The 12437-nt window shown below is 36.8% G+C and overlaps 1 protein-coding gene across 3 annotated transcripts in view; it reads right to left on the minus strand.

The window, feature by feature from the left end:
* The window catches only part of GRM5 (glutamate metabotropic receptor 5), a gene marked incomplete at both ends in the record, with an annotated part of 232629 nt that extends 224288 nt beyond the window's left edge, over positions 1-8341 (minus strand). For 2 of the 3 annotated variants that reach the window (XM_082277727.1, XM_082277726.1), the window contains one exon: positions 7654-8332. In XM_082277727.1, coding sequence (XP_082133853.1) covers positions 7654-8332 — 679 coding nt within the window. Of the gene's footprint in view, positions 1-7653 lie in introns of all 3 variants that reach the window. The other variant, XM_082277728.1, reaches the window with a different exon arrangement.
* Between the last annotated feature and the right edge of the window lie 4096 nt (positions 8342-12437).

The following is a 12437-nucleotide window of genomic DNA, read 5'->3' on the forward strand; positions in this document are numbered from 1 at the left end:
TTTTGGCTCACCTCCAAGATCACTGTCTCCCGCATGATTCAAGAATAAGCTAGTTCAAGAACTACCTTAGGGAAGGCGGAAAAGTTTAAAAGATCCAGCACTTTGCCCTTTCTTGGCTTTCAAAGAAATCACAAATTAGCTGTTATAGGCACAGGAAATGTTCTTCATGTATGGACCAATGTAAATATCTATTCTGCTCCTTTACTGCACAGAAAGTTTCAAATTTAGAAGCACCGTTGACTTAATTCCTGCACTATTAAGCTGCCTACAATATGGTTTTGATGCATAAAGATATTGACAAGTGCAGGATATCCTCTTTTTTCCTTGTTTCTGTAGGAAATTAAATCCTATTTTCTTGCAAAGTCTTTCCTACCTGGGGTCTCTGGAAAGTGGGTTCTCATCCTAGTCCTTCCAATGGTGTTGGATAGCTTTTTTCTCTCTCTCTCCCCTTGTTCCTGTCTCCCGTCTCAACAGGGTTCTGATCACCCCTGAATTCTCAATTAGAGGATCTATTTCAAGGAATATGAAATGATGTTCTGGGAGTTTTGGGGGGTTGGGGTTTTTTCTTCATATATCAAAATGTACTCACTGCACTTTTGACCATAAAATCTATGAAAAATTACTTCACAAACCGATGATTTCAATTTCCTGTCACTATGTAGCATGCATGAAAAAAGAAAAATCTACAGTGTGAAGGATAAGGAACACAGATTCAGAAATACCACAAAAGTTTACAAATAATGAATAATGAGACCTGGTTCATCATCTTCTTCTTAACTATTGGATTAATTTTGGATACATTTTAACATAAAAAATATTTAATTTGTATACAGGATTGGCGGTATAAAACACATGCTAAAGGAAATGGGATGTGAGAGAAACTTCCAGCTCTTTCTTGAATAAAACACCTTTTGCCAAAACTGTTAAGGAACACTAACATTTGTGAAAAGCAATTAAAAGTTAACACAGTTTAGAACAAAGATCCCATTTGATTTATCAAGTTATCTTTTGTCAACTCTTAATATAACCATGCCAAGCAGTTTATTTTGACCAACTTCTAAATGTTATCATAGCATTAATTCACTAAAAAAAATATGTTATTTTAGCTTTGAATTCCAGCTTGGGATAAAAATTACTTCAGGAAATGTATTTTTTTTCTAATTGCATGGAATATCTGATTTCCACCACGTCCATAGCATGTAGTTTTCAATCTCAAAGACAAAATATCAATGAGGGATACAGAAAAGGAATCACTGTCACTACTCATAGGCATCTGATAGCACATATTAGAAGAACCATCTTCATAAAACTGCTCTGACCCAGTAAGCAGTGTGCAGTGAAACTTTGTTTTCTGAAAGATTTCCAAATATCATCAACTTTCTAGATCCCTCTCTGATTGAAGAGGTGCAGCCTGGGCAGGGGGACAGTAACTGTGCCATTTCCAGGCCTCAAGAAGTGGAAAAATGGAAGATGAAGCTGGAGATTGCTGGACTCTCGTTGTTTCTTCTCAGTGAAGGCAAGTTTCATGAGACTGAAACTTCCGTTGAATTGCTAGAGAGTCTAAGTGGCAGAAAAAGTGTCATTCAAACACTTAGTCCCTAACCAAAAGCAGCAAAGTGACATTTTGACAACACAAATGACCTGCTCTTAGCTAAGCCCACCTTAAATCATTCCTTTAAAAATTACTTTTCTTTTTAAGCTTTAGAATAGCACATCTCCTTGCTCACATTCCTTTTGCTGTCTCATGGTATTTGCCCTAAGAATCTTCATCCCCACTCACAGAATGCAGAGTATACCCCTCATTTTATATTTTTCTGTCAGTCAGGATCCTTCACAGCAGATGTGTTTGGCCTGAGCAGTCTAACAGCAGTGTTAAAGTGTTGTCTGGGTAGTCCCAGACTGCAGAGCAGCACAAACATTAACTTGATGTTACTTCAGTTCTCTGTCTCAGGATTCCCAGCTGGCAGGTAGCATTTGCTCACTTTTCACAACTGGGATGCTAGGATAAATATTTGAAACTAGGGAAGAAAAAGGCTACCTCTGTTTCAGATGTCAACTTTCAATAAAAATGAGCAAGCAACAAGATAGGACTGGAACTTGAATTGGGTATTTGTTCCCCACGTTTTCTTTCAGATGAGAGATATTTTTCAGTTTTGCTACAAGATTAATGTGATTAAGAGAATATCAAATTGTGATCATTCTGATCTCAAAATTTATGTTTGAAACAGTTTAAAAGTAATTTCAGAAAACTTTAAACACATAATTATTTCACCCAATGGCAAAACCTAAATATTGTTGGGATAGAAAATTCTCTAGTCTTTAGCTAGGAAATCATTTAATTTTCAAAAACCAATTTTTAGAAATCAATTTTGTCTGCACCTGAAAATATTTTCATGGACTAGCACAGGTGTTCTTGGTATACTATTTCAACATGGTTTTTTTTCTGCATATAAAGAATGAAAAGATATTACCTCTGCTTCAAATAAAATTAACCAAATTTTCAATTGTATTACTTTGTGAAAGGCAAATCATATTTCTGACCATGACACAATTGTTGTCTCTAAAGAAGAAAAATCTAGAGTGAAGGAAGGACCTCATATAAGTACAGTTTGTTCCAGGCAACTGGTTTAACTTCAACTTACTGCAGCTCTTTCATTCATTTTTTCATCCTATTCTCACAGACTATGATTAATTTTAATTTAGCTTTTTATTTGGGAGCAAAGGATGCAGGCAAAACCAGTCTTGTAACCAGACACTTTTGAACAAATAGGAAAGGAACTGTGTGAAATAACCCTTATGTGCAGGGAAAAAAAGGTCTGCTTTTGTTATGCTTGCTGAATTACATCCCAAGAAAATGAATGTGAACCACCTCTTTATATGCACTTATGATACATTTAAATGGAGGAGAGTGATGTTAAACACAGAGGACTTTGAGGATGAGTTTCATTCAATGTTTACCTGCAGAGCTGCCTAAGAAAATGTCAACAAGCTGCCTTATTTCTTAAGGTTGTGCTCAAAAGAAAATTACACCTTTTACATAACCAGAATAAACTTCTCCCTTGCCACCCCCAATATATTTGGCTTATTGTGTTTCAATTGTACCCCTGTACAGTTCTATTTTTCGAGCATACATCACCTCTTCACCCCATTCTGTGCAGCAAATTAAATGGTTTCCAATGGCAATGAAAATTGCCTTTCTAGTTATTAATTCATTTGACCCCAGGCAAATTTTAAGCAGAGATTCTCAGGGATTGATCTTGTTTCTGACTAGGAAGGCCTGATCAAAATGTCAGTCTGGTTAACAGGAGGGTATTGAGTTCAAACTGGCTTTTAGAATGAGGCTTTCAAACCCCAGTGACAGGAAAGGAGAAAATTGCACATATGATCTTTCAAAAAGACCAGGGAGTGCTTTCATACGGGAAATGAGGTAAACAGGCAGTTCTGTCTCAGTAGCCAGCTGAAAGGGACTGGTTTCTCCAACCTGATTTCTCTTCCTGATTTCTCCAACCATTTTCAATTAACTCTGGTGTCAAGTGGTTAAGCAAGAAAAGGCTGAGAAAAATGCCCACGGTGCATGAGTTGCATGGCCCACCTGCACACCAACCATCACCACCCAAAAGCCAAATATATGCACAAATTTTCCTCTCTACACCTTCCTGTGTGCATTAGTTTCCACAGAGGTGGACAACAGTTAACATGAGCTAAAAAGGATCTCAAACATTCTTGCAATACTGCGAAACTAGACATGGGGCCTTCTCTCTGTTGTGCTACTTCTCTTCAGAGAGAAGCACATACAGAATTCTAAGCTGCATTATTGACTTGCTGTCTGTCTATGAAGTTGGTTTAAGAAGTGAATGTTGGTTTAATTTTAAGGAAAGTTTGTTTAAGCTCTGCTCCTCTCACAGAAGTGGAAAAAAACATCTGTAATGTCAGAAAGAATTGGAACAGTAGGAACTCCAGCACACCCTGCATGCCTGTTGTAGTAATCCATAAATTTGAAGGCAGTGGCTTCAGGCTTTGAGCAATAGGTCCTTAGTAAAAGGAATCTCACATCCCAGTTTGCCTCATTTCTGCTCACTCCTAGCTCCCTGCCATGCACTGCTAACTTGTCTGTTCATGGGGCCACAGTGTGGAATGTACCTCAGAACTGATATGGCTTTTTGAAAAACGGCCCTCATTGTGCATGAAATGTTTTATTTTAAAGACAGATCAGTTTAGAGTAGAGCCCCACAAGTGATTCAATGCAAGGAAGAGTTGGAGAATGGGGGAAGATAAAAATGATAATGATTCCTGATACAGTCAAGCAAGGCAGAGTTACAACCCAAGGCTATATAAGACTTGTGAAGATTTCTGATGGGCCTGTGTAAAATACACTACAGTAAGTGAATATGACCCTTGTTTTATGAGAAATGTCATTCATTTTTTGCTCACATTTTCTGTTGAAGAGATTGTAGAATCTTCCTCCTTAAAATTACAGGAGCTACACTAACAGCAGTCCTTGCTACCTTCCCATTTTTAAGAAAAAATTTTCTTTTAGTGGTCACTTGTACACTTGGAGGCATCACCTGGTTTAAATTGTAACGCTAAATGTCAAAGGAGCAAAGCTTACAAGAATCTCTCAAATTTTTTTTCTGTATTTTAAATCTGGAAGTCTTGAGTAAGGATTTAACAACACAACTTCAGACCAACCTCCCAAAATATTAATCCACTGCAGACACAGATAATTAATAACTACATAAGGAAAGATTCAAACAAGAAGTTTTTTATTATGAAACTATTGATGTATGGCCAGGCCTTTCTTACACTAGACCAAAAAGAGATCTGTGAATTTATCTGCTGATGGGACTAACAAAGGAATGAAACTAACAGGCTTTTTATGACTCTTTTTTACTCCCCATCCAGCTTTGGAAGAGAGGACCCTCCCTCTCCTTGGAAATCCTTCACAGAAGCCAAAGATCATATTGATCAGAATATGGTCATAAATGTCAAAAGAGTCTCATTAATAAATGAATTAATGAATGAAAATTATCTAAAGGTAATGAATGTAGCTGGCCAGAACTACTGGAAGCATGAAAAGAAGGACTACCTTCTATGGGTGGTCAAGATCCTACATCAATAAAAATTGCAAGGAGCAGGATTCAACTTTTTTTTTTCTAGTTTGAAATAATACCTGTGAATGTAGGACACTGAGTTGAGTGGCATATTTAGAATGTTATAAATTACCAGATACTATATTAAAATGAAAAGTAATTACAAAATAAATAAATAATCTCTTTTTGCTTATTTACTCAATTCCTTTTCTTTATCATTCATGTCTAGGGTTTTTTAATGGTAATTTAAAAACAAAAATGCAAGGGACTATGCATTGTCCCTAAAAAATGCTAAGACTACATGCCATAGTCTTTGGAAAGTACCCAGAACATCAGACACTGTCACATTTCAAAGAAATACCTTGATCAGTTAGTATTTTTCTATTCTATCATAAATACCGTCTGTTCTATTGTAATAAAACTGTTGATGCTATTTACCTAGAGAGCCTATTTATCATCATTACCAGACTATGCAACTAGATTATAGGATCATAAGGTTCACCCAAGTTTAATGTTCTTTCACTGAAGTCCAAAATTATATTGCTGTAAATATGCTACAAATGAGGCCTCAGGTTTTAACAATGTTCCACCAACCATATCCCCTTTAATAATGGCAGAAGCAGGCCCATTTTACTACATATATAGTTCTTCATTTCTCCTTCTTCACATTCAGCTCTTCTCTCATTTACTTCTCTTGTCTTGCCCATAGTGTCTATGTCCCACTCCAGCCCTTGTGTCCCTATTCCCTTCTTTCCAGTGCGCAGTACAAAGTTCCTCTGTCCTAAGATTAGTGTGCTGTATGCTACCATCTGCTCCAAAGAGTGTCCTCAGAAAGTGGAAAAAGTATGTATTTTCACTCTGTGGAGAATCAGACCTTGATATAAGCATGACTATTCCCACACTGAATATAAAATCATCCTGTCTCAATAAGGGGAGGTGTAAAAGTTGTTCATAGCAAAAACTAGATGAGTCATCAAAAGTAGTCAGGATATAAAATTTTATGCTATTGTTAGTGGCATTGTTTTTGACCATGATGTTACTCATACATATTTGTGAAGGGAAGGCTGCACACCTAACCCTGCAAAGGCACCAGCTGGTGCAGAATACCTTCACTACGTGATCTCATGTAGAGTGATATATATATACACTGTTTTATACACTGAAGCTTTACATTAAACTACTAATGTATTTAGGCATCGCCGTACAAAAGAGGCTTCAGCTGTTTACCAGCTCTCACTATCATGATGGAAATGTGATTGCAACCATCTGCATGCAAGTTCTAACCTTTTTTTTTTTTTTTAATACTGCAGAATTATCGCTGCATATCCATAGGAGGGAAGAGATCTCGACATTATACCATTGGACCAGCATCTCCTCAGAAGGGGTTTGAATAGTATAAATTCTGCCAGAGAAGCATACTCAGTGTGTGGGAAGGGCAATCTGCTCTCTATTGGTTGTAATAAAGCCAGCAGCATCTGCTGCTGTTCAGCAACGTCGCCACAACTACTCAATCTCTTAACATTCTTCGTTCTCAGATCGTATTCTGAGCCTGCCATTCAGCAGCTGCCTGTTTGAACAGAGACAACGTGGTGAGGTCCAAAACTCATCACAAAACTTAATTCCATAAAACTCCTTAAATGGTGGTGTCATTAGGCGGGGGCTGATGAAACTTGCTTTTAAGGCAGTATGAAATTCTAGTCACTTCTAGCCAGATGAACTCACTCAACTATATCAGTACAAGGAATAATGAAATCAAGTACACTTTTCCATAGCATTTCCCTTTAATCATATACTCTTCTGAACACTGGGTGAAAGGCTTAAGCTCTATGTCAAATAAATAAAAAGAGGAAAGCCATTTAGCACACAGTTCTGATTTTCTGGACACCTGATGGAGCATAAATGTGTGAGGAAGAGTCAAGGAAACTTCCCTTGCTCTCTCCCAAAACCAATGGCCAGAGGCAGAGCAAGAAGTGGTACAATATTCCATGGAGTACTATAAAAAGGATGGAAAGATTTCTGATCGTGAGGAGCTGGGACAATTTGCATGCAAATATTAGCCAGAACTGCATGTTTTCTAGTACCTATGCCTCTGTGGCTCAGATATTAAGCAGGAACACATTCTGACTCAGCTACAGTTTCAAATGATGATTTAGCTCTCATCTGCTGTATGAGGACTGGATGCTTTCTCACTTCCCATTGATTCAAAAATAGTCATAATTATTGTTCTATGTAAATACACTGATTAGTAGATAAAGAAAAATAAATAAATGTCAACTAAATTAAATTAAGGTCATTTAGGAGACTCCAGATCAAGCACTTTTACCAATGAGCGGCCCTAGAGCACACACCATCCTGTGTTTCAAAGTTTGTTTTCAGCCATTGACAACACGATGATACTTCAGACCCACAGAGAATGCAAAGTTATTATTCAGTAAAGTAAAAGTCTATACTGTTGACAGCTGACTGGCAGAAACCCAACAACATCAAACTATCATCATCCATCAATTAGACCACATCAGAGTATTTCAAAGGCATTTTTATATGGTTAAAAACAACCTCTTACCTTCAGTGTGTACAGCAGAAACATAGGTCCAGTTATAGCGTTTGACAATGTCCACCATCGCCTTCGCTTGCTGTGCATCAGATGGCACCACTCTCATAAAATACTTGAACAGAGTTTTGTCGCTTAGGTCCATGCTTGTGGCAGAATAAGCAATCTGAGGTATATTGAAAAGCTGCAACAAGTTCTGGACCTGGATAGCAACGGAGCTGGAGCCAGGCCCAATGACACCAACAATGGGTTTCTTGGAGCGGAAAGACGATGATGATCCATCCACACATCGCACCATCCCTTCCTCTTCTTCTGAAGAAATAAGAGAGTCCCTTATAAACTCAATGCTCTGCTCCAGAGCCACAGCAGAATGCCAGCAGGAGTCCCTTATTTCACATCCTAACGTTATATTTGGCAACAGTGTGGGGTCCAAATTAATTCTGTCAAGGGTATGTAGCATTGCCTCCACTCTCTGGATACCATACTGCTCTCTTACCTCTCCACATTTCCTCTCATGAACTTTGTCGACAGTTGGTTGATGATGGACAGAGAATAGAGCTCCAATGATAATATCACCAGGCATGTGTGCAACCACCCTTCTCTCATTCGCCTGTGCTGAAACCAAAAGCCCAAAGTTCCCACAGACATCTTCCTTCAACAGCAGGATTGCAAGGAACAGCAAAAGGACCATTTTAGGAAATGGTTTAGGCTGGTAGAGACAACATGATGGAAAAAGTTGGAGAGCTGGTGAAAAGCAGTTATCAAATCTTCTGGATAGAAGAAGCACTATACTGCTGGTTAACCAGGAGTTGGCATGTGTTCTCTAAGGAGTCACCATCAGCTCCAAGTGGACAGCTATGCAGAGCTGCACATGTGGTCATAATCCTCATACCCTTCAAAAATTAATAAATAAGAGAAAGAGCTTTAAAATTATTTACAAATTCAGCTTTATAATATTTTATAAAATTGCACCTACTTCTACAGTTCTCAATAGCTGTAATACATTGTCTACTGTGTATGCTTGCTTTCATCATTTTCAAGCTGGAAAACTTTATCTCAGTTAAGTGTTTCACAATCTTAGGCTTGTGCTTCTGCTAGTATAAATCAACTTCTTTTTGACAATCATGTTTAAAAATTCTTTGGGAAAATGTTTTCAAATGCACAAAAGACAGGCAAGTATTCAATTATACAGAAGAAAGGTGTTGCCATTTCTAATATGTGTCTTCGAAAACAATTCCCTTTAATTTTAGACACTTTCTATATCTCTAATACATATGCCACACTAATGTACCCTGGGCTGCACTTTATTATCCATTCCAGCACTAGGAACCTGCTGCTAACACACAGAGCTGTTATTCTAAGGAATGCAGAATGTATAAATCTGTTTTTACTTTGCAAGGTATAACATGAAACAAATTAGCTTTTAAACAACATTAAGAAAACCAATTTTGTTATTAATATCTATATTTGTTTTAAGCGAAGGAACAGTAATTGTAAAACAGCAAAGCAGTGAAATTATTTAGACCTTTTTATATTCTTACTTCAAAAATCATCCAAAAGCAATTTGAAAAAACCTTATATTGTAGACAAACCTACAAACTTCACTGGTATCAAGAAGTCAACACAAAGACTGTACAGATGCACAATGCCTAAAATATTTGATCAGCTTCGTTTACCTATAGACTGGAATGCAATCTGCACTCATCTTTACTGTTGCTGAAGGATAAATAGAAATAAATCAGCAAAGACTTCATATCTTGGGCTGTGGTTAACTTGTGGAACTAGAAAATGTACTTGAAAGTGTTCTGCACCTGGCAGTGGATTTTCAGGAGAATTCTTGCAGTTTTAAATATAGTGCTTAAACAGTAGTTTGCCAGGTCTTGATCCCTGAGCACATTAAAGTACCATCTACTCTCCTCACTTGCCAGTGAATACATTGATAGTACAGAAAGGTAAGTGCACTTTTAGATCTAAGATGATGAGTTACTTAGTGAACCATATGCCTGATTTCATTATTGACAAAACAACTGCAAAATTCTGGGGCAGAACATGATCTCAGTTTTATTGACATAAAACTTTTGATGCAATAAAAACAATTAAAAATTCCATACATTTCAGACACCACCAATCACTTCTAATCCATTAACAATGACTCTACCAGCACCTAGATATTGTAAAATGAAAGAAACTATTGCCATAGAAAATCTACCTCTGTTTCTTTGAGTTGAAAATCTCACAGGATTTTAATCTTGAATTTACTCCTCACAGCTAAGTCATTCAGTATAGTGCTACAGTGAAAATCTTCCCGATTCTGAAGATTGACACACAAATCTAAAAACTTTCTTCTGCTTGATGTTAGACTTTCTCAATTATTGTTTTACCTAGATGTATAAATTATAAATTATTTACACAGAGGAGTAAGTGAATGAATACGAGTGAGTATTCCCAAATAAAAAGTAAATCCTTAAAAAGAGGAAACATTAGATATAATATTTAAATGTTAATTGCAATATTAATAAGTTCATGTAATATTAATTTTAGTAATATAAAGTGCTAATAATAAAATAAGGTTCAGACCTGTACTGTAAAACACTTCAAGAAGGTTTGTGTTTTTTAAGTCTGTGAAGAGTTGGCTTATCAATACTACAACCCTGTGCCACTAAGGAATAACAGCTGTTCAGTTCAGGTTAATTAGTCTCTAATTACAGGCTATCACTATTGCTTATGTCTTGCAATTATTTGTTCCATCACTCTGAAGTTGGTACCATATAATTTGCAAACAGTCAAAAGGATGAATGACAGGGGATATCTTTGTACAAGATCCCAGCTGTTAAATTCCTATACCTTTAATTAATTGAATGTATTATGACCCCACCCCACCCCAAAAAAAAAAAAAAAAACTATTTATTAACTTACTAACACTTGAACAGAAACAGTACTCTGTTATTTGACACCGTGCATACTTATTTTTCTGAACTCAAATTAAGGCTACATGTCCAGAACACAAGTATATCTAGACAAGTGCCAGCTCTGCCTCAGACTGCAACTGCATATGCAATTAGATGCCTTTTTATAGCCTACCTTCCTGTGAATCTGCAGATGTATAAATAGAGAGACTTCAGGAGTTTGGGGTGAGCTCGTGGTATAAAAGAATAATCCAATCCATCATTTTAATTCTGCAATGCACATTCACCAAATTTTTTGGTCTTGTGTCTGTGGATTAAACAATTTCCATACAGGATATATGAGAAAGAGAGGGCAGGAAGGCCATTTTTATCTTCTTCCCTCCGAAGAGCAGCTGTTTGCTCTTCTCTGTTTATAGTTGTGTCTATCAGTATAAAATTACAGAGTAAAGAATGAAGCAAAGCTGAAGGTTTCCTTTATACTACTGGTTCCACAATACTAGGATATGTCATAGCTGGGAGATTCCTATTTCTGAAAGCAACAAAATCTTTCCACTCCATGGCATCCAAGGGAAAAGATGGTGCCAGGTGCAGACTGAAGTTCCTTCACAATTAATGAACTTTTTTCACTGTATTAAAGCTAAAGTCTATTTACTTGGGACTTTGAAAAGTTCCTAATTACACTGAGAGCACTGCTTCTGTTTTATAGTATTGGGCTTAGTATTGCACATCCAGAGCACCTGAAGTCAATGTTTTCTGTGTCCTTTCATGACATAGTGAAAAAACTAGGAATTTATATTGACTGGTATTTCAAAATATTTGTATTGTGTAATAGAGATCTGGTTCTCTGGTCTTACTCTTGTACTCATAAGCTTAAGAACAGAATGGTTGAGGTGGAAACAGGAAGCTGTCTGGTCCATTCATTCTGCTAACTGTAAGTTCAATTAAAACAGATTTCTTAGCTTCATGTCCAGTCAGGTTCTTAATATCTCTGAGAATGGAGACTACACAATTTTCTGGGCAACCTTTTTGACCGCAGTCACAGTAAAAATGATTCTTTTCATGTATGTTTAAACAGAATTTCCTGTATTTCAATTTGTGTTTATTGCCTGTCATCCTTCTGATGAGCACAGCTGGCCATGCCATGAGAAGATACCCTGTGACTAATCAGGTAACAAATCCCATTTTAGGCAAAATGGCTGAGCAGAAAGCTAATAGACTAAGCATACTAATTATATTTCCTGGAGAATGTCTTCCTGAAGAGAAGATGGCCAAGGGAACTATTCAAATATACAATTTCACTGTGCTTCTCTCCCAAAAGAATCACATACAAGTGCCTCCACATTTTGATTACAATTCTCTCTTACTACAGGAAACATATTATTACAAGCAGGATCAGTATTAAAACAAAATTAAGTAAAATTTCATAAGCTTAAATATAACTCTTGTTTAATTTGTTAGAGATAATCCTAAAGGGAATTTGACATGCTATAGCCTTCAGATTGAGAACAGAGGTATCGGCAGTTTCAAAGACAGTGAACTCCTGAGTGTGTGCACAAAGTAATGGGAATAGTTTCCCAATTAATAATTCATCTGCTTTAATTCATTTTCATTGAAACATGCACAGCACTTAGGGTCAAATTTATTTTTCACACTGTTCAATTTTTTTCATCAACAGTGGACTTATCCCAAATTTACTGAAACTTAACCAAAATGGAATCAGGTACTTAATCACTGGTGTGTCATGGTTTGTTGCTTATTTCAGTTACGGATCCAACTATAAACTTATCCTGAAGTCACACTCTTTAACAGCAGAGAACACTTTGGTCTCAGTCTTCTGGTGCACTAACTTCAGACTTGGAGCAATTGCAGAAGAAGTAGGGCAGAAAAATA

The sequence above is a fragment of the Coloeus monedula genome, assembly GCF_965178545.1.
Source record: "Coloeus monedula genome assembly, chromosome: 3".
NCBI classification, from domain to species: Eukaryota; Metazoa; Chordata; class Aves; order Passeriformes; family Corvidae; genus Coloeus; species Coloeus monedula.